At 44.4% G+C, this 23,048-nt stretch overlaps 1 protein-coding gene across 2 annotated transcripts in view; it reads left to right on the forward strand.

Annotated features, from left to right (window-relative positions):
- The first annotated feature begins 868 nt into the window (after positions 1-868).
- LOC122560561 (heparan sulfate glucosamine 3-O-sulfotransferase 3B1-like) overlaps positions 869-23,048 on the forward strand; it is a 213,643-nt gene continuing 191,463 nt past the window's right edge. The window contains exon 1 of one of the 2 annotated variants that reach the window (XM_087997926.1): positions 869-964. Coding sequence is in view for 1 of the 2 variants with exons in the window: in XM_043711314.2 (XP_043567249.1) it covers positions 22,123-22,577 (455 nt within the window). In the remaining variant the exon portion in view is untranslated. Of the gene's footprint in view, positions 965-21,817; positions 22,578-23,048 lie in introns of those variants that run through there. The other variant, XM_043711314.2, reaches the window with a different exon arrangement.

Here is a 23,048-nt window from a genome sequence, read left to right on the forward strand (position 1 = left end):
GCACGCTTGCCTTAATTGCTCAGATCTTTGAGTTTAGAGGTTGGGACGTCGTGTTGAGTTTGTACAGGACATTGGTGAGGCCTCTTCTGGAATACTGTGTCCAATTCTGGTTGCCCTGCTATAGGAAGGATACTATTAAACTGGAAATGAAGATTTCCAGTTTTCCATAACTCAGAAAAAGATGTTGCCAGGATTGGAAGGTTTGAGTTATAAGGAGAGGCTGGTTAGGTTGGGACAATTTTCACTGGAGTGTAGGAGATTGAGGGGTGACCTTTTCAAGGTTTATAAAATTATGAGGGGCATAGATAAGATCAACGGCACTTGTCTTTTCCTTACACTGGGGGATTTCATGATGAGGGGGCATGTTTTTAAGGTGAGAGGAGAAAGATTTAAAAATGACACGAATGGCATCTTTGTTTACAGAGAGTGGTTCGTGTGTGGAATGAACTTTCAGAGGAGGTGATGGATGTGGGTTGTAGGTCCAACATTTAAAAGACATTTTGCTAAGTACATGAATAGGAAAGGTGTGGAGGGATATGGTTCGAGCGCGGGCAGGTGGGACTAGTTTAGTTTGGGATTATGGTTGGTATGGACTGGTTGAACCGAAGGGTCTGTTTCCGTGCTGCCTGACTGTGTGAATCGGAACTTGATTGGTTTGATTTCCTTGAGGCACCAGCTTTCTCTCAAATAAAGATGAAATATTGTGGATGCTGGAAATCGGAGTTAAAAACAGGAAGTGACACGTGGCCATAGTGAACTTGAACACTAACTCGGTTTCTCTGTCCACAGATGCTGCCAGGCCTGCTGAGTTTCTCCATGGCTTTGCCGTATGGATACCCAGCTTTTCGACTTCTCTTCAGGGAGTGTGTGTTACCTCTCCACCTCTCTGATTGGCTCAGCTGAAATTGGGAACTCTATCTCTGCAGAAGGACATTGATTTCCAGTGGCTGGATGTGGATGGAGGGTAAGGGTAAGCCTAAAAATAAGCAGAAAGTCATGCTTTAGGGAATTACAGAGCAGATACAATGTTAACAAATGCTAGTAAATTTAAATACTAACATGGTATATTGATGCATATCTCTGTTCAATAACATTAAAGTTCTCTTTTGTTCCTGCTCCTTTCCTGACAATAGTAGATGTCTATTCCCTCTGTATGTATGTATTTCAGTATATTCAACAATAGAAGCATCGCAACATAGCTGAACCTCTGTCTTCAATGTTTGGTCACACAAAGAGGTCTTGGAGGGGTTATCCAATAGGGATTAAGAGTGACAGCTCTGAACAGAATGTGCGTGTCCAGGCTTTTGTTTCATGACCCAGCCCAGGGATTCTAAATCCAATTCCAAGGTTGGCTCAACTGACACCATCTAATAGCCATGATGTGGAGGAGCCAGTGCTGGACTGGGGGTGGACGAAGTTAAAAATCTCACAACACCAGGTTATAGTCCAACAGGTTTATTTGGAAGCACACTAGCTTTCGGTGATGCAGGAGCAGCGCTCCGAAAGCTAATGCTTCCAAATAAGCCTGTTGGACTATAACCTGGTGTTGTGTGATTTTTAACTTTGACCATTTAATAGGGCAGTCGGGACATGTAAATTTGCAGGTGAAGGTGGCTGCGTATCAGTGCTGAAAAGACCCAAATATTTCACGCAAAAATTAAAACCTGAAAGTCGAAATGCAAGGGACTCGTGTCAGGTAAGTGTAAACACTTTTGTGTAGACTTCCTGCCATTATCTAGTACAAAAATAAACAGGGCATGTGCTTCGAGCTGGTTATTCAATAACAATGGTGCATGAACCCACTGAAGCAGAGAAGAGGACAGTGTAAGTATTGTGAGAACTCATTCCCTTCAGACCCTCGTGATTATCTGACAAAGTGCATGTAGCCTCAAGCGAGTGATTGAAATGATTAAATTTGCGAGGAATGTGCAGGAACACAGAGCATTTCCAAGCTCCTCTGTGTTTTAACTTTGTAATAACTGTTACCCATGCCTCACTCCATCCAGCTCTGGACGGTCCCAAGAACTTAACAAGGCCCTTCATAAAATCTACGTCCTTTCTTAACCGCAGTGTGCTTAGCTCGCTTTCAGGTCCTGTTCCTGCATAGGAAGACTCTGTTCCACAACAGCAACCTCCCCCACCCCCAAACTCCGGGTGCTTCAACAAACTGGGAATTTTACAGTGGGGAGTCCCAAAGGGGTTTGTACTCGGTGTATTTCTCTGCCAGTATACCAAGTTCTGGCTCCCCTCCACTCACTCACACAGATCTCCGCTTTAAAGATAATACAGGCCCCGTGCACATATATAGCTGATCCTAATCGATTGTTGCAAAAATGCAAACAGTATCTACTCAGCTCGAATTAGACCTGCAAGTCATTTCAAATTGATTATTCTTAGGAGTTTACTGAAAGAAAAGTGTGCCTGATTGATTCAGTCGTGGTCAGGAGAAACTGACCTGAGATATTTAACAAAATATATCCCATCACTTGAGGAATAAAAGTTGTTCTGAATTGTGTAGCCACAGGCAGGATAGTGAAAGAGAGAGAGAGAGATATGATGCAGCAGCATGGTGGGATGGCTCAGTGGTTAGCAGTGCTGCCTCACAGTGCCAGGGACCTGGGTTCAATTCCACCTTAAGGTGACTGTCTGTGTGGAGCTTGCATATTCTCCCCATGTCTGCATGGGTTTCCTCCAGTTGCCCTAATTTCATCCCACAGTCCAAACATTAGAATCCCTACAGTGTGGAAACAGGCCATTTGGCCCAACACATCCACACAGACCCTCTGAAGAGTATTTCCCTCTGACTAATGCACCTAACACTATGGGCAATTTAACATACCAATTCACCTAACCTGCACATCTTTGGATTATGAGAGGAGCACCCGGAGGAAACCCACGCAGACACGGGGATAATGTGCAAACTTCATACAGCCTGTTGCCTGCAGTTGGAATCGAACCCGGGTCCCTGTTGCTGTGAGGCAGCAGTGCTAACCATTGGGCCGCTGTGCCGCCCCAATAATGTGCAGGTATAGGTGGATTGCCCATGCTAAATTACCCTGTGATATGCAGGTTTGTTGGATGAGCGATAGGAAATGGGAGGTTACGGGGATGAAGTGGATGGGATGCTGTTTGGAGGGTCAGTGCAGACGCGATGGGCCAAATGGCCTCTTTCTGCACTGCAGGGTTTCTATAACTGGTGGTGGTTTAGTGTGAGGGTCAGCACACCTCAGGAAAGAGGCAAGGTTGAGAAGGTGTGTCATTCACCGTGACCTCTGCCAATGTGGAAGTTGGACTCACATTGTTGATGTCACTCTGACATCCCAAACCAGTTATCCAAGCAACTGAGTGTGGTGTTAGTTAGCTCAGTTGGCTGGGCACCTGGTGATTGATGCTGAAAATGTGTTGCTGGAAAAGCGCAGCAGGTCAGGCAGCATCCAGGGAACAGGAGAATCGACGTTTCGGGCATAAGCCCTTCTTCAGGAATGAGGAAAGTTTGTCCAGCAGGCTAAGATAAAAGGTAGGGAGGAGGGACTTGGGGGAGGGGCGTCGGAAACCTATCGCATTTCCGACGCCCCTCCCCCAAGTCCCTCCTCCCTACCTTTTATCTTAGCCTGCTGGACAAACTTTCCTCATTCCTGAAGAAGGGCTTATGCCCGAAACACGATTCTCCTGTTCCCTGGATGCTGCCTGACCTGCTGCGCTTTTCCAGCAACACATTTTCAGCTCTGATCTCCAGCATCTGCAGACCTCACTTTCTCCACCTGGTGATTGATGCCAACAGCGTAGGTTCAATTCCCACACTGGCAGAGGTCACCATTAGGTCCTGCCTTCTCCAGCTTACTCCTTACCTGAGGCATGCTGACTCTCAGATTAAACTCACCCCAAGTCATCTCTCTCTAGGACAGAGTGGGACTATGGCACCTTTACCCTTATAGTCATTATGTAGCATTTAGGAACTTATATTGTTACAGGTGATTGTTAAAAGAAATCGTTGTGAAAAGGGACGCACCTGATTTAAAATGGGGAGTTATCTCATAGAGTTATAGAGCCTGGAAACAGACTCTTTGGTCCAACCAGTCCGTACTGACCGTGTTCCCAAACTAAACTAGTGCCATCTGCCTGCGCTTTGCCCATATCCCTCCAAACCATTCCTCTTCATGAACTTATCCAAATGTCTCTTTAATGTTGCAACTGTGCCCACATCCATCTCTTCCTCTGGCAGTTCATTCCACATACGAACCACTGGCTGTGTGAAAAAGTTGCCCCTCGCATGGTTTTTAAACCTTTCTCCTCTCACCTTAAAAATATCGCCCCTGGTTTTGATCTCCCCCACCCTAGGGAAAAAGACCTTTGTCATTCAGCTTAATGATTTTATAAACTCTATAAGGTCACCCTGTGTGAAAGAATTGGGTAAAACCTTGAGACGTTATGGTAGCACCATAAATGCATCAAATGATCTAAAAGCAAAATACCATAGGTGTAAGAAATTGGAAATAAAAACTGAAAACGCTGGAATAGTCAGCAGCCTTCAGTTCTGATAGAATCTCAGTGACCTGAAAAATTAAATCTGTTTCTTTCCCCCTACAATGTGCAGCAATTATATTTTTTTTTATTTGAGAACTAAAATGATGCCAGAACCAATCCTTCGTTGGGGTTGAGTCACAAATAGAATGTTTTATCATCATCAGGAACCACAACTCCAGACTGGCTTTGGACTAATTGAACTTTAATTATAGTCATAGAGTTGTACAACATGGAAACAGACCTTTCGGTCCAACCCGTCCAGATATCCCAACCTACCAGCACCCTGCCCATATCCCTCCAAACCCTTCCTATTCATGTACCCATCCAAATGCCTTTTAAATGTTGCAATTGTACCTTCCTCCACCACTTCCTCTAGCAGCTCATTCCATACACATACCACCCTCTGCATGACAAAGTTGCCCCTTAGGTCCCTTTTATATCTTTCCCCTCTCACCCTAAACCTATGCCCTCTAGTTCTGGACTCCCCTACCCCATGGAAAAAACTTTGTCTATTCATCCTATCCAATAAATACTGGCCAATCCAGCAATGCCTTCACCCCATAAGAGAATTTAAAAACATGAAGTTGTGATCTCCTGGGAACACGATGATGAATAAAAAAAAGCAGCAATTTCGGCAACAGACATATTTGTGTTTCCTCAAACTCTTTCCTATAAACAGGGATTAAAAGTGATCTTCACCACTCGATCTGTGAGCATTAAGTGGCCTGATGTCCTAATGTGTATGCTAGTGTGTGGTAAGGATCACAGCTCTGAGAATAGCCACTTCAAAAACCATGCACTGCAGGTAAAGGAAAGGGAAAAGTCTTTCCATCTCACTCTGGGTGCTGCCAGCCAGCCAATGCCGAAAGGAATCGAGGCAAAAGAGCTTCAAACAATCTACAAAAGCCAGGAATCCAGAACTCAACTGTTCAACTACTAGCATCAATGTTGCCTGGTAACCTCCACTGCAATGGCTGCAATGTGAACTAATCAATCTTCTCAAGCAATTCAGTGGCTCATATTTTTCAATGTATTTTTTAGAGATGTCTCTTATTTCTCATCTGTTGAGAGTTAGAATATCTTTTCACATTTAGCAATGAATAAACAATCATTTTTGAACGTGAGGTGATCAGAGGGATAGATACCACACATGGGCAATAAGTAGCAGGTCCAACTGAAAATTATGAATGGGCACAGGCTTGGTGGGCCGAAGGGCCTGTTCCTCTGCTGTATTGTATTGTTTGTTAATCCAAGAAAGCCTGGTTAAATTGGTTCCTTTTAAAGCAAAGCTCATTTGTGTCTGATGGAAATGTAACCAGAAGGGAGGAGTTCTTTTAAAACTTAACCTTCTTGCGACTAGCTGAGAGGGTGGGTTTAATAAAGAAGGGGAACCCTCACCAAAGAGCTTAATGGTTTGAGGCATCCTCATTGGAACCATAGCAAATTGGGGAATCTCGGTTAGGTACAGGTATGTGCACTCTTATCGTCATGGTCAGTATGCTTTCTACAGAAAGACATACGTCTTTTCTTACCATTGGAGTGTGTATCCCAATTAAATAATTCAGCCACAAGTCGTTCATGAATTTAAAACTGAAGAAGGTTATCTGTTCTCACACACTTTACTCAAATTAATGCAAAATCTCTCACATTCAGTCTTTACACACACACACACACATACACACAAGCGCAGACACACACATGCACGTGCAGACACACACCCGCGCACGCACAGACACACACACATATACACACACACTGGCACACACAGATGCGTGCGCACATACACACACGTGCGCAAACACATTCATGCACACATGCACATACACACACACAAATGTTTCATACGTATAAGGATAGTGCATACTTACAGATGACAATTAATTCGGCCTCTGCTGATTTGTGAGCTCTGGTCTACCGTGTGGCAGGACACCGATTCTTAAATAGATTTGATGCACAGGATTCATAATGATTGCGAAGCTCCTGTTATTGAATATCCTGGAGGATTTTAAGATAAGCCCATTGGCTGCTTGGTGACTTATAGCTTGATTCAGAGTCTATTGCTAATACTAGCAAGTGACCAGACCTCTGAAGAAACAGGTTGCATGAAGATAAGACCTTTGAACCTAGTTTTGATCACACCTGTTACATTTCTGAGGTCCCTCTCGTATGTATGGATGGGGAAGGCCTTGTGATCTCGTGGGAAGTTGATGATGTCCATTGAGCATCAATCTTCCCTATTTTCCAGTCTGAAGAATTGAAATTTCATAATTCTAGGTATTGGCTTGATCTTAAAGATGAGAAGTGTGAATTCCCCCAAAGGCTGGAGATACATCATCTATGTTACATTTAATTAAGTATTCACCAAAGACTTGATACCGTCTGTTGCCCAGATGTCAAAATTCACATCATTTATGCAGCTAGCTTGTGCCCAATGTTTAAACGTTTGACAGAAATTTTGGACGATGATGTGCCTGATGGCTTCCAGCCTCCCCTGAGCTAACATAAGGAATGTTATAATTGGGCTGAGATGAAGAAAGCTGATCAGATCCTCTCTCTGCTCAATGTCCAAACATCCACCCTGTATAAAGCCTACTTGGGGCAGAGGTCTATGGTAATGTATGATATCACAGACAGTACAATGCCAAAAGAAAAGGGAAACGTTAGCCATAAAGAGAATATGTAGTTGTAAATCAGATTGGAATGGAAATATCGAACAATCTTCAAGAAAAAAAGGATCAGTGAGAAATAAAGCATAGAGTATTGAGAGAGAAATGCTTTTGGTGATACTCACAACACAAATCATTACCTTGTTTCTTAGCTCTACGGCCGAGGAATGATTCTCGAGTGATTTGAAGAGTAGAGGAGTGTACAGTTGAAAGATGCGCAGGCTAATTCTGGTTCACCAGGTCCATCAGAGTTTTACCACGAAAGAGCATGTTCCTGAACACCCTTATATAAGGGACACAGCATTGTACTAATGATCAGAGGTGCTGCATTTTGGAAAGGCAAATCAGGGCAGAATTTATACACTTAATGGTAAGGTCCTAGGGAGTGTTGCTGAACAAAGAGACCTTGGAGTGCAGAGTCATAGCTCCTTCAGAGTGGAGTTTCAGGTGGATAGGATAGTGAAGAAGGCATTTGCTATGCTTGCCTTTATTGGTCAGTGCATTGTGTGTGGGAGTTGCGAGGTCATGTTGTAGCTGTACAGGACTTTGGTGAGGCCACTTTTGGAATATTGTGTTCAATTCTGGTCTCCCTCCTATCGGAAGGATGTTGTGAAACATGGGAAGATTTATAAGGATGTTGCTGGTATTGGAGGGTTTGAGCTATAAGGAGAGGCTGAATAGACTGGGGCTGTTTTCCCTCAAGGTTGAAGGGTGACCTTATAGAGGTTTATAAAATCATGACGGGCATGGATAGGGTGAATAACCAAGGTCTTTTTCCCAGGGTATGAGAGTCCAAAACTAGAGGGCATAGGTTTAAAGTGAGAGCGGAAAGATTTAAAAGGGACCTAAAGGGGCAACTTTTACATGCAGAGGGTGGTGCGTGTATGGAATGAGTTGCCAGAGGAAGTGGTCGAGGCTGGTACAATTACAACATTTAAAAGGCATTTGGATGAGTACATGAATAGGAAGGATTTAGCAGATTATGGGCTAAATACTAACAAATAGGACTAGATTAATTTAGGAAATCTGGTCGGCATGGATGAGTTGGACTGAAAGGTCTGTTCCAGTGTTGTACAACTCAATGACTCTATGAAGGTGCCTTACACGTCAGTCCTGCACAACAATGTTGGAATACTCCAAAATCAAAAACATACCCTCTACTTTTAGTTCTGTGTCCTTTAATCTCGTCAGACAAAGGCCTTCAGTCTGATGTTTATTGTATCACACAGGATAATCATACCAAGATCACTCACACACCCATCTTTAATTAGAAGCACTGTGCTGTCAACGTGGACAGTGAATCCTGAGGAGATTATTGAGCCAAGTTGATTGAATGCCAACAACATCCTGCCTTAACAGTGAGAACCCTTCACTGAAATCACTGCTTTCCTGGATATCGTTGAACACTATGAATTCTCAAATGTGGAAATATGAAGTTGTATTGGTCCACAAATAGTGGACACTCATGCATATAATAATAACACATAGAAGGAGTAAAATGTGGATTCCAACAACAGATTAGAAATTTAAGTTTTACCTTGTGAAACAGAAATTTAAATTTCTGTTTTGAACTCTCTTTTCTCCTACATTAAAAATACTGAAAATTATTACAGTTTGACCTAAAAGAGGTCCGTAGTAAAATGGTTAGAAGCGTGAGGAATGTTAAAGGGTTATCTCTACTGGAAATATTGTAGTCAGCCTCCATGATGACGTGATGAAATGTTACATTGATGTGGTTTATAACATGCAGCATGCTTGGCAAATTTTTCACATTGCTTGTATAATGAAGGGGACCTTTTAAGTTCTGAGAGACAGTGGGTGGAGTTAATCCTCTCAATGTGACACAAAAAATTAGTTCATTTGTTGAGGCAGTGACATGAAATATTTAATAAAGAGAACATTGACTAGATAGATAATTGATAGCAACCAGCTAGGCTCTTGAGAGGAAAAAGCAGAAATGCTGCTTACGAAATGGTCAATCATCCTTAATGATACCATTTATGTGTTTGGACTGGAAATTAATTGTAACACAATTGCTTACAGGTGGAGCAAAGAACCAACTGAATAACTATAGTTAATGTTTTTTGCAGAAGCCACAATGCAAGATCCAATTAGCAAACCATCAAAAATGTGGCTGAATCCAATAGGGGTCAATCATACTTTCAGTGTAAGAAGTCAAATAACTGATTTGTATAAACAAATTGGGATGTGGTAGATGTAGGTGGTGGTGAGTTTCACTTTTGTACAGCAGAAGCGATGACCTGGTGGTATTATTGCTGGATTGATAGATGGATCAATGGCCTGCAGGTATAATTGCTGATTTGATAGGGGAAGGGATGGCCTGGTGGTATTATTGCTGGATTGATAGGGAAAGGGATGGCCTGGTGGTATTATTGCTGGATTGATAGGGGAAGGGATAGCCTGGTGGTATTATTGCTGGATTGATAGGGAAAGGGATGGCCTGGTGGTATTATTGCTGAATTGATAGGGGAAGCGATGGCCTGGTGGTATTATTGCTGGATTGATAGGGGAAGGGATGGCCTGGTGGTATTATTGCTGGATTGATAGGGGAAGGGATGGCCTGGTGGTATTATTGCTGGATTGATAGGGAAAGGGATGGCCTGGTGGTATTATTGCTGGATTGATAGGGGAAGGGATGGCCTGGTGGTATTATTGCTGGATTGATAGGGGAAGGGATAGCCTGGTGGTATTATTGCTGGATTGATAGGGAAAGGGATGGCCTGGTGGTATTATTGCTGAATTGATAGGGGAAGCGATGGCCTGGTGGTATTATCGCCGGATTGATAGGGGAAGGGATGGCCTGGTGGTATTATTGCTGGATTGATAGGGGAAGGGATGGCCTGGTGGTATTATCGCCGGATTAATAGGGAAAGGGATGGCCTGGTGGTATTATTGCTGGATTGATAGGGGAAGGGATGGCCTGGTGGTATTATTGCTGGATTGATAGGGGAAGGGATGGCCTGGTGGTATTATTGCTGGATTGATAGGGGAAGGGATGGCCTGGTGGTATTATTGCTGGATTGGTAGAGGAAGCATTGCCCTGGTGGTATTATTGCTGGATTGATAGGGGAAGGGATGGCCTGGTGGTATTATTGCTGGATTGATAGGGGAAGGGATGGCTTGGTGGTATTATTGCTGGATTGATAGGGGAAGGGATGGCCTGGTGGTATTATTGCTGGATTGATAGGGAAAGGGATGGCCTGGTGGTATTATCGCCGGATTGATAGGGGAAGGGATAGCCTGGTGGTATTATTGCTGGATTGATAGGGAAAGGGATGGCCTGGTGGTATTATTTCTGGATTGATAGGGGAAGGGATGGCCTGGTGGTATTATTTCTGGATTGATAGGGGAAGCGATTGCCTGGTGGTATTATCGCCGGATTGATAGGGGAAGGGATGGCCTGGTGGTATTATCGCCGGATTAATAGGGAAAGGGATGGCCTGGTGGTATTATTGCTGGATTAATAGGGGAAGGGATGGCCTGGTGGTATTATTGCTGGATTGATAGGGGAAGGGATGGCCTGGTGGTATTATTGCTGGATTGATAGGGGAAGGGATGGCCTGGTGGTATTATTGCTGGATTGGTAGAGGAAGCATTGCCCTGGTGGTATTATTGCTGGATTGATAGGGGAAGGGATGGCCTGGTGGTATTATTGCTGGATTGATAGGGGAAGGGATGGCCTGGTGGTATTATTGCTGGATTGATAGGGGAAGCGATGGCCTGGTGGTATTATTGCTGGATTGATAGGGGAAGAGATGGCCTGGTGGTATTATTGCTTGATTGGTAGGGGAAGGGATGGCCTGGTGGTATTATTGCTGGATTGATAGGGGAAGGGATGGCGTTGTGGTATTATCGCTGGATTGATAGGGGAAGGGATGGCGTTGTGGTATTATCGCTGGATTGATAGGGGAAGCGATGGCCTGGTGGTATTATTGCTTGATTGATAGGGGAAGGGATGGCCTGGTGGTATTATTGCTGGATTGATAGGGGAAGCGATGGCCTGGTGGTATTATTGCTGGATTGATAGGGGAAAGGATGGCCTGGTGGTATTATTGCTGGATTGATAGGGGAAAGGATGGTGTTGTGGTATTATCGCTGGATTGATAGGGGAAGCGATGGCCTGGTGGTATTATTGCTTGATTGATAGGGGAAGCGATGGCCTGGTGGTATTATTGCTGGATTGATAGGGGAAAGGATGGCCTGGTGGTATTATTGCTGGATTGATAGGGGAAGCGATGGCCTGGTGGTATTATTGCTGGATTGATAGGGGAAAGGATGGCGTTGTGGTATTATTGCTTGATTGATAGGGGAAGCGATGGCCTGGTGGTATTATTGCTGGATTGATAGGGGAAAGGATGGCCTGGTGGTATTATTGCTGGATTGATAGGGGAAGGGATGGCCTGGTGGTATTATTGCTGGATTGATAGGGGAAGCGATGGCCTGGTGGTATTATTGCTGGATTGATAGGGGAAAGGATGGCCTGGTGGTATTATTTCTGGATTGATAGGGGAAAGGATGGCCTGGTGGTATTATCGCTGGATTGATAAGAGAAGGGATGGCCTGGTGGTATTATTGCTGGATTGATAGGGGAAAGGATGGCCTGGTGGTATTATCGCTGGATTGATAGGGAAAGGGATGGCCTGGTGGTATTATTTCTGGATTGATAGGGGAAAGGATGGCCTGGTGGTATTATCGCTGGATTGATAAGAGAAGGGATGGCCTGGTGGTATTATTGCTGGATTGATAGGGGAAGGGATGGCCTGGTGGTATTATTGCTGGATTGATAGGGGAAGGGATGGCCTGGTGGTATTATCGCTGGATTGATAAGAGAAGGGATGGCCTGGTGGTATTATTGCTGGATTGATAGGGGAAGGGATGGCCTGGTGGTATTATCGCTGGATTGATAAGAGAAGGGATGGCCTGGTTGTATTATTGCTGGATTGATAGGGGAAGCAGTTGCCTGGAGGTATTATCGCTGGGTTGATGATCCAGAGATCCAGATAATATTTGAGGGAACAAGGTTCAAATCTTCATTTGAATTCGCTTTTTTAAAAATCTAGAATTAAGAGTTAAGAGAATTAAGGCGGCACAGTGGCACAGTGGTTAGCGCTCACAGCGCCAGAGACCCGGGTTCAATTCCACCTCAGGCAACTGTCTGTGTGGAGTTTGCACATTCTCCCTGCGTCTGCGTGGGTTTCCTCCGGGTGCTTCGGTTTCCTCCCACAGTCCAAAAATGTGCAGGTTAGGTGAATTGGCCATGATAAATTGCCCGTAGTGTTAGATGAAGGGGTAAATGTAGGGGAATGGGTCTGGATGGGTTGCTCTTCGGTGGGTCGGTGTGGACTTGTTGGGCCGAAGGGCCTGTTTCCACACTGTAAGCAATCTAATCTAATCTAATGATGACCACAAATCCATTGTCGTTGGGGGAAAGCCCATCTGGTTCACTAATGTTCTTTAGGGATGGAAACTACCATCCTTACCTGGTCTGGACTACATGTGACTCCAGACCCACCAATGACTCTTAAACGCATCCTGGGGTGAGCAATAAATGTGTAGCCTAGCCAGTGACATCCCCATCCCATGAATGAATAGGAAAAATATCATGATGTAATGAGAGTTGTTACATCAACTTCTTTAGTAGTGGGAATGGGTTGACCTAGTGGCAATATTGCTGGGCTGTTGACGCAGATAATGCTCTCTCTATGGCAGATGGTCGAATGTGAATTCAACTTTGTGAATAGCAGATATAGAGAGGTGGTAACACTGCAGATTCAGCCTCCACAGGCAGGAAGGGAATGGGTGACCACCAGGCAGGTAATGCAAGAATCTCCTGTGGCTAGTCCTGGTAAAACAGTGATATGATTTTGAGGGGAATGGCCTCTCGGGGGAATAACAGCAGCAGCCAAATTTATGGCATCATGGTTGGCTCAGCTGTGGAGGGAGGTAGAAATAGTCTAGAAAAGCTACAGTTATAGGGGATTTGGGGAATTAGATAGGTTTTTCTGTGTCTGCAAACAAGAATCCAGGATGGTGCGTTGCCTCCCTGGTGCTCAGGTCCTGGATGCCTCGGAGCGGTTGCAGGACATTCTGAAGGAGGAAGGTGAACAGCCTGTGGTCATGGTACACGTTAGTACTAACGACATAGGTTTAAAAAAAAACAAATGAGGCCCTAAAATATAGGGAACTAGGAAGTAAGTTGAAATATAGGACCTCCAAGCTAGTTATCTCATGATTACTACTAGTGCCATGAGCTAGTTAGAATAGAAACTGCAGGAAGTTTAAGATGATTATGTGGCTGGACAGATGGTGTGAGGGGGAGGATTACAGATTCGAGGGGCATTGGGGCTGGTTCTGGGGGAGGTGGGACCCGTACAAACTGGGTCACACCTGGGCAGGACTGGGACTGATGTCCTTTTTTGGGGGTGGGGGTTTACTTGTTGGGGGCGTTTAAAACTGGTGTGGGAATGGGAAGGGAATCAGAGGAGTAGGACAGCAGAAATTTTAGGAGAGGTACAAACCAGGGCAAACATTACCAACGACAAGAACAGGTGGGAAATGCTGCTGAAAAGAGCAGGGCAGGTGGTCTGAAATGCATGGGTGTCAGTGTTGGAAGTATAATAAGCAAATGAACTGAGAGCTTTGGTTGGTTGGAACTATGACATTATTGTGATTACAGAGACTTGGCGGAAAGAGGGACAGGAGTGGCAGCTGAATGTTGCAGGATTTAGATTAGATTAGATTTTTTACATTAGATTACATTACAGTATGGAAACAGGCCCTTCGGCCCAACAAGTCCACACCGACCCGCCGAAGCGCAACCCACCCATACCCCTACGTTTACCCCTATACCTAACACTACGGGCAATTTAGCATGGCCAATTCACCTGACCTGCACATCTTTGTGACTGTGGGAGGAAACCAGAGCACCCGGAGGAAACCCACGCAGACACGGGGAGAACGTGCAAACTCCACACAGTCAGTCGCCTGAGGCAGGAATTGAACCCGGGTCTCTGGCGCTGTGAGGCAACAGTGCTAACCACTGTCCCACCGTGCCGCCCACAGGTGTTTCAGGTGGGATAGAAAGGGATGTAAAAGCAGAATGGGGGGGTGACTGCATTACTGGTAAAGGAGCATCTCACAGCTGTACTGAGGGAGGATACATCAGAGGACTCGTACAGTGAGGCAGTGTGGGTAGAAGTCAGGAATAGGAAAGGTGAGATCACAATGCTGGGGGGTATACTACAGACCTCCCAACAGGCAGCAAGAGATAGAGGAGAGAATGTGTAGACAGAGTTTGGAAAGATGTAAAAAGAGCAGTGTTGTTGTGGTGGGTGATTGTAACTTCTTCTATGTTGACTAGGACTCACTACATGCTAGGGGCTTGGATGGGGCAAAATTTGTAAGAACCATTCAGAAGAGACTCTTGACATAGTATGTAAATGGTCCCACCAGAGAAGGGGTTATACTGGACCTGTTTTTGGGAAATGAGCCCGGCCAGGTGAGTGAGTGGGGGAGGATTTCGGGAGTAGTGACCATAATACTGTAAGTTTTAAGATACTCCTGGATAACATAGAACATAGAACATAGAACTATACAGTGCAGTACAGGCCGTTTGGCCCTCGATGTTGCGCCGATCCAAGCCCACCTAACCTACACTAGCCCACTATCCTCCATATGTCTATCCAATGCCCGCTTAAATGCCCATAAAGAGGGAGTGTCCACCACTGCTACTGGCAGGGCATTCCATGAACTCACAACTCGCTGAGTAAAGAACCTACCCCTAACATCTGTCCTATACCTACCACCCCTTAATTTAAAGCTATGCCCCCTCGTAATAGCTGACTCCATACGTGGAAAAAGGTTCTCATGGTCAACCCTTAAATTGTGGGAAGGTGCAATGCGACAGCATTAGGCAGGAACTGAAGAATTTTGATTGGAGGCGGCTGATTGAGGATAAATCCACATCGGACATGTGGGAGTATTTCAAAAGGCAGTTGATACGAGTTCAGAAGTGGCACGTTCCTGTGAGAATGAAGGATGGGTGTGGCAATTTGCGTGAATCTTGGATGACCAGGGATGTTATGATCTCTTTCATAAAGAGAAAGGAAGCATCTGGAAGGTCTAGGAGGATGGGAAGTGACGGAGCCCTTGAAGTTTATAAGGAAAGAAGGAAAAAACTTAAACAAGGAATTAGAAGGGCTAAAAGGGGTCATGAAAAGTCATTAATTAAGGAGAATCCCAAAGGGTTTTCATACATATATAAAAAGCAAGACGGTGATCAGGGAAAGGGTTGGCGCACTCAAGAGAAAGAGGTAGGGGAAGTCCGAAACAAATACTTTGTGTTGGCATTCACCAAAGAGAAGGAATTGGCAGAGGATGGGAGTGTTAAATTTCTAAGCTCAGTTGCTATTAAAAAGGAAGAGGTGCTACGCATCTTAAAAAGTATGAAGGTAGATAAGTCCCCGGGTCCTGATGGGATCTATCACGGAATGTTCAGGTAGGCAAGAGAACACATTGCTGGAGCTTTCACAGACATCTTTGTATCCTCTTTGGCCAAAGGTGAGGTCGCAGAGGGTTGGGGAATAGCCAATGTATTCCCATTATTTAAGAAGGGTAGCAGGGATAATCCTGGAAATTACAGGCCTGTGAGTCTCACGTTGATGGGAGGGAAATTATTGGAAAAGATACTCAGGGACAAGATCTATATGCATTAACAAGCAAATGGACTTATCAGCAACAGACTGCATGGTTTTGTGTGGGAGAAGTCGTGCCACACTAACTTGATCAGGTTTTCTGAGGAGGTGATGAAGATGATTGATGAGGGTAAAGGGGTTGATATTGTCTATATGGACTTCAGAAACGCCTTTGACAAGGTCCCTCATGTCAGACTGGCGCAAAAGGTGAAGTCACATGGTATCAGGGTGAGCTGGCAAAATGGGTACAGAACTGGCTTAGTCATAGGAAACAGAGGGTAGCGGCGGATGGATGCTTTTTGCTTTGGATGGCTGTAACTAGTGGTGTTCCACAGAGATCAGTGCTGGGACCTCTGCTGTTCATGGTCTGCATAAATGATTTGGAGGAAAATGTAGCTGATCTAATTAGTAAGTTTGCAGGTGATACAAAAATTGGGGTATTTGTGGATAGTAAGGAAGATTGTCAGAAGATACAGCAGGGATATGGGGCAAGGGCAGAAAAATGGCAGATGGAGTTTAATTTGGTCAAATGTGAGGTGATGCATTTTGAAAGTCAAGTACGGGTGGGAATTATATAGCAAATGGCAGAATCCTTAGGGGTATTGATATGCAGAAGGATAGGGTGTGCAGGTCTACAGATCACTGAAGGTGGCAGCGCAGGTAGATAAGATAGTAAAAAAGGCATACTTACCTCCATTGGAAGGGACATTCAGTATAAGGATAGACAAGTTATGCTACAGCTTTATAGAACTTTAGTTAGGACACACTTGGAATATTGTGTACAGTTCAGGTCACCACACTATCAGAAAGATCTGGATGCTTTGGAGAGGGTATAGAAAATGATGTTGCCTGGTATGGGGGGTTTTAGCTTTGAAGAAAGATTGGGTAAACTGTGTTTGTTTTCACTGGAATGTAGGAGGTTGATGGATCACCGAATAGAAGTTCATAAGTACCTGTGCCTGTGTTTTTGTTTTTGCTGCTGTTTACCTACTATTTACTTACCTATGCTACTTAACTCTGTGATCTGCCTATAGTTTGGGATTATATTCGACATGGACTGTTTCAATGCTGTATGACTCTATGATAATGGTGAGAGGAGCTAGGAAACGGAATGCATTGCCTGGAAGTGTGGTGGAGGTAAACTCAATTGAGGCATTCAAGAGGGCAATGGATGATTATTATTTTTAAATAGAAATAATGTGCAGGTTAATGGGGAAAAGGCAGGGGATTTAAATGAAACCAAAATTCTCAGTGATCCGGTGCAGACGTGATAAACCAATTGATCTCCATTTACACTATAGCAATTGTGTGATTCCACGCAGTATTGTTGAAGGAGTTGGGAAGTCAGGTTGAGGTTGGGCAGGACATTGGTGAGGCCTCTTCTGGAGCACTGTGTCCAGTTCTAGTAGCCTTGTAATAGGAAGGATATTATTAAACTGGAGAGGGGCCGGAAGATATTTACCAGGATGTTGCTGGGTATGGAAGATTTGAGTTGTAAAAAAAGGTTGGCTAGACTGGGACTTTGTTTTAACCGGGATGAAGCAGTTTGTAAGGTGACCTTATAGAGGTTTGTAAAATCATGAGGGGTACAGATAGTTGGCTGGCTTTTCCAAAGGATGGGAGATTTCAAGACTAGGGGGCATATTTTTAAGGTGGGAGGAGAGAGGTTTAAAAAAGACATGAGGGTCAATTATTTTACGCAGAGGATAGTTTGCATGTGGCGTCAACTTCCCGAGGAAGTGGTGGATGTAGGCATAGTTACCATGCTTAACAGACACTTCGATAAGTCTATGAATAGGAAACGTTTGGAGGGATATGGGCCAGGAGCAGTCATGTGGGACTCGTTCAGTTTGGCGTTATGCTTGGCATGGACTGGTTGAGCTGAAGGCTCTGTTTCTCTGCTGTATGACTCTAAGTGTAGTCATTGTTGTGCAGAAGGAAATGTGTCAGTTAATTTCTGCACAGGAAGCAGCCACCACATAAAATGATCAGTTATCTGTCTTACTGATGTTGGTGGAAGGATAAAGATAGGCGACGACACTAAGAAGAATTCTCATCTTTAGAGAGTGCAATGAAATTACTTGACCTAGTGGTGTGTTAAAGAATGGTATGCTTTGCTGTAGAGAACAACCTAAGTGCAAACATTAAGTACTTAATAGAAAGTTGGATCAGTATTTGAATTGGAAAATATAAAGCTAAATGCAGGAAGCAGAACTGAAGGATAACTTCTGGATCATTTGAGTGAAGTGATACATTCAGGAAGGTGGTGACAAAGTCTGGGGATGCAGAGGTCCTCTTAAGTTTTAATGAACTTGGCTCCTCTTCGCCCACAGGGAATGCTGTAAAAAGCATGAGCAATTGGAACTGGATGCTGTCATCTCTCTTTCACTACAAGGCTATTTCTTCCCAGGGAATCTAGCCAGCAATTTTAAAATTTAATTACACTTCCCGAAAAAAAACTGTGAGAGACTGATTTAATGATAGATGTGAATTGTCTTGCCTCTCAATGACAGGACACACACAGGCCATGCAACCAAGCTACTGTAAAACAAATCGATGGCATTTTGAGGATGCACGCATCAATTTGTAATTTCTAACTTAATCAATGTACTCCTGAGTTAATGTCAGCCTCCACGAATCAAATGCTTTCTTGCTGTGCTGTTAAGGTTTTGCATTGAGATAACCAGAATAGGACCATGCAAGTCAGGCTGGGGCATTACAGTGTTCAGCCTTCACTTGCAAATAGTGCCCAGGCCTGGCAACACAATAGAAAAAGAGAGATTTAATCATTGGAAAATTTGCAGAGAGGATAACATCAGGACCAAACTGAAGTAGAAGGGGGATGTGCTGTGAGGAAACAATCAGAAAAGCTAAGGTTTTCAGTTGAGTAAAAGCAGTTCATAGAATCCCTACAATGTATGAACAGGCCCTTCCGTCCAACAAGTCCACACCGACCCTCCGAACAGTAACCCACCCAGACCCATTCCCCCTACCCTATTACTCTACATTTCCTCCTGACTAATGCATCTCACCTACACATCCCTGAACACTATGGGCAAGTTAGCATAGCCAATTCACCTAACCTGCACATCTTTGGATTGTGGGAGGAAACTGGAACACCCAGAAGAAACCCACACAGACACGGGGAGAATATGCAAACTCCACACAGACAGTCGTCCGAGGCTGGAATCGAACCTGGGTCTCTGGTGCTATGAGGCAGCAGTGCTAACCAATGAGCCACATGTACCCCCAAGACAACATTTTCTCTCTCTCTTAGAGTTAAGAGTCTTGGAATTCCTTCCTCAAAAGGCAGTAGATGCAGAATCTTTAAGTATTAAAAGTAGATATATTCTTATTTTCCAAGGGAATGAGAGATGATCAGGTATATAGAGAGCTATGAGGAGAGACTAGATAGAATTGAATTGTTTCTTTTTGAGCAGAGAAGACCGAAGGGGGAGTCATAATTGAGGTGCATAAGATTATGAGGGGTATAGACAGGGTGAATAGAGAGCCGCTGTTCCCCTTGGTTGAGGGGTCCTCCACTGGGGGGGGGGGGGGGGGGGGTGGGGGGACATAGGTTTAGAGTAAGGGCAGGAGATTCAGAAGGGATCTTGGGAAATGCGTTTTCACTCAGAGGATGATGGGAATCTGGAATCCACTACCTGGGAAGGTAGTGGAGGCTGGAAACATTACAACCTTTAAAAAATATTTCGATGGGTACTTTAAATATCACAGCATTCAAGGACATGGGATGAGTACACTTTTAGAGTAGTTATGTCAGTGCAGACTCGCTGGGCTGAAGGGCCTTGTCTGTACTGTCTGAATCTATGAATCACGACAGGAATGTAGAGTTGAGGTTATAATCAGATCAGCTGTGACCTCATTAAATGGTGGAATAGGTTCGAAGGGCCCCCTCTTGTTTCTTGTTTGTATCATCAGGCATAGTCAAGTCAAGGAGGTTGGAAATCTGTTTGAAACTGCAGTGAAAGGAAATGTAATCCTTATCACAATAAGATGACCCTGAACTTGGTGGAAGTCACATTCTCCGCTGTGTTCTGGTGAGCTTGGAGTTACATTGCTGCCTGCGCTCTGTAAAACAGTGGGAACAGCTGACTGGAAGAGTGGTCATCCTTTCCATCAACTTGCTCCAAAATCATGAGAACTGCAAAGTCGGTTCAACTTACTAGATAAAAAAAAATAAGTCAGCTGTAATAACTCACATCTCAAGAATATAATTGAAAGAACTCTAATGGTATTTTCTTTAATAATCAGACTAGTCTAAACATTTGCCATCCTAATTAAAACTTGCACTGCAATCAGTTTTAAATTAACTTTATTATTGTCCTTTTGGGCTAGTTTGACATTATATTCTACCTTTTCCCTCATCATTCAATTAGAAGAAGAATCATCACTCCTGTTCACAAGTTTGTATTAACCAATGTGCATTGGTGTTGCCACCATCACCTTTCCTGGTAGAGACCCCAGAACCTGTTTGACCTCGGCTGCTGGTGCTGGTCTAATGGGAATAGGCTGTTGTCTGAAACAAGGTATAGATTTGTTGCATGACAACAACCCAATGCAAGATGCACCAGTGTGGTAGACATTGTTACAGAGACTATGAAGAAGACCCAGGTGAAAGCTCTTTCAAGATCCTAATCTGTTCTCCCCTCAGGCCCAAATGACATTACTATTGTGAGTGGTGTATATGGCTGTATTCAGCATTAACTCTTACAGCTGCTAACATAATGTAATCGTGTCTATTTAATACATATCAATAAGATGAGCCCTTAACCACTTGGTGCTGTATGGTGGCTCAGTGGTTAGCACAGCTGCCTTACAGCACCAGGGACTTGGATTTGATTCCAACCTTGGGCGACTGTCTGTGTGGAGTTTGCATGTTCTCCCTGCGTCTGTATGGGATTGCTCCCACAGCCTAAAAATGTGCAGATTAGGTGAATTGGCCATGCTAAATTGTTCAGGGATGTGTAAGTTAGGTGCATTAGTCAGGTGTAAATATAGGATAATGGGGTAGGGGAGTGGCTCTCGGTGGGTTACTCTTTGGAGGGTTGGCATGGACTTGTTGGACTGAAGGGCCTGTTTCCACACTGTAGGGATTCTATGATCTCTGGTATGAATGGGTGCCCCTTATTTTTGAACTATGGCTCCTGCTCCTAGATACTCTCACAATCCTTTCAACATCCAACTGGGATAGTTTGCTCAACCTGTACAGAGATGTTATGACATACCTCTGGAGCAGATTGGACTTTGAACTTGGACCACCTGGCTAAGAGGTAGGGATAGTACAACTGTGACACAAGAGGTCCCAAGTCCCCCCCCAAAAAACTGAAAGAACTGCAGATGCTGGAAAGCAGAAATAAAACCAGACGTTGATGGAAAAGCTCAGCAGGTCTGGCAGCATCTGTGGAGAGAAATCAGTTCACATTTCCTGTTGAGTGACACTTCCTCAGAACTCCACAGGATTTTATGTTGTTCAATTTGATACAATTCAGGGCTCTGGTCTCACCAGGGACAGAACACAGACTGAAAGATTTGAATAACTTGCATCCAACCACTGCAAATGTAAATATCTCAGTGCAGTTCCATCCGGTTTAAATATAAAGCAAATGAAATCTGGAGCAGCTGTCCGAAAGAAAGCGAGAAACTGTTATTTTCTTAAACAAATAAATGCAAATGTATAGTGTTATTTATTCAACATGTGACTGCTGGTTATGCAATTGCCATTGTCCATATGTTGTGCTGGGGGGGGGGGGGGGGGGTTCATTTAAGCAGGTGCCTGAGTGATTTTTTTTGGAGGGATTTGAATATATTGTAGGCTATTTAAATCCCGCCCAATGACCAAGCGGAGGGGGTGGATCCATGCCTGGTGAAGTTAGAGCGAGTTGGAAATGATCATCATGTTGGAATCAGGCAGGTTGTAAACTCGAGAGGCAAAAGGCAAAATAAGGAGAAGACAGACAGACAGGCAGAGAGAGATGGGGCTATTAAACTGAGAGCTCTGCACATCCCCCTTTAACGACAAAAAACAAATGGGGAGAAAGAGAGCTGATGGAGTTCCAATCATTGCATGGATGAGACTGGAAAGAATTTGTGTTTTAAGGACTTAACTTTTTTTCAAAAAAAGCAAAAGGAATATAGAAATTTAAATAGAAGCATGCTTCCAAACTTTGGCCCGTTTTCTCTGAGCAGGAAGCCAACCCATGGGATGTTGTAGTTGGAGTGCCTGGTTTCATCTCGGCTTTTCGAAGGCGCCTCTCTTCCTGACCATGATCATAGTGCTCACCTATTTTGTCTACTGTCTGACGGGCTACTGCGAGACCATGCCGAGCCCTATAGCGGGCGCCTCCCCGCAGCAGCAGCACCAGCAGGCGGCTGGGGAACCGGGGCGAGCCCGGAGCGCGGAACATGGACAGCAACAGCCCGCTCTGCCTGCTCCTTCCACCGGCCAGGGGGCAGCAGCAACAGCCGCCGCCAACATCTCGGTCTTCAACAGCTTTGGGACGCAGAAGTTCCCCCAGGCCGTCATCATCGGGGTGAAGAAAGGCGGAACCAGGGCTCTGCTGGAGTTCTTACGGATTCACCCCGATGTCAGGGCGGTGGGCGCCGAGCCGCACTTCTTCGATAGAAACTACGAGAGGGGACTGAACTGGTACAGGTACTGACTCTGACACAGCATCCTCGGGATTCAACAACAAAAAATACCCAGAGCAAACAGCTCGTCCGTACATGCCAGCTCTCTCCTCCTACAGCACAGAGCTACCCAACTCCTTTAGCTACATATTTAACTAACACCTCAATTTAAATAGTCACCGAAATGCAAAATATTCATTCGCACACCTCATACAATGAAATTGTTCACAGATAACCATGTTAAGGTGCGCATCCTTTCTGTGTTCAGTCGCGTTATTGACAGTTTGATTATGTAGATGTGTGTGATAAAGGAACTTAATACATTTTGTTAGCGGTGTGTTCAAATTTGGCTGAATAACCAAAAAGCACTTTCTGCACACTCCGAGACGTGGGTGGTAATCTTAAATACAGGATAAAGTTGGAAAGCAGGCTGTAATTTTGTTTCAACCATTCAATTGCCAGAAATTAGGGATTATAAGTGGGTGAATATTCATTT

The sequence above is a fragment of the Chiloscyllium plagiosum genome, unplaced genomic scaffold, assembly GCF_037043375.1.
Source record: "Chiloscyllium plagiosum isolate Xiang-an unplaced genomic scaffold, Cpla_swu_hap1 HiC_scaffold_20, whole genome shotgun sequence".
Taxonomy (NCBI): domain Eukaryota; kingdom Metazoa; phylum Chordata; class Chondrichthyes; order Orectolobiformes; family Hemiscylliidae; genus Chiloscyllium; species Chiloscyllium plagiosum.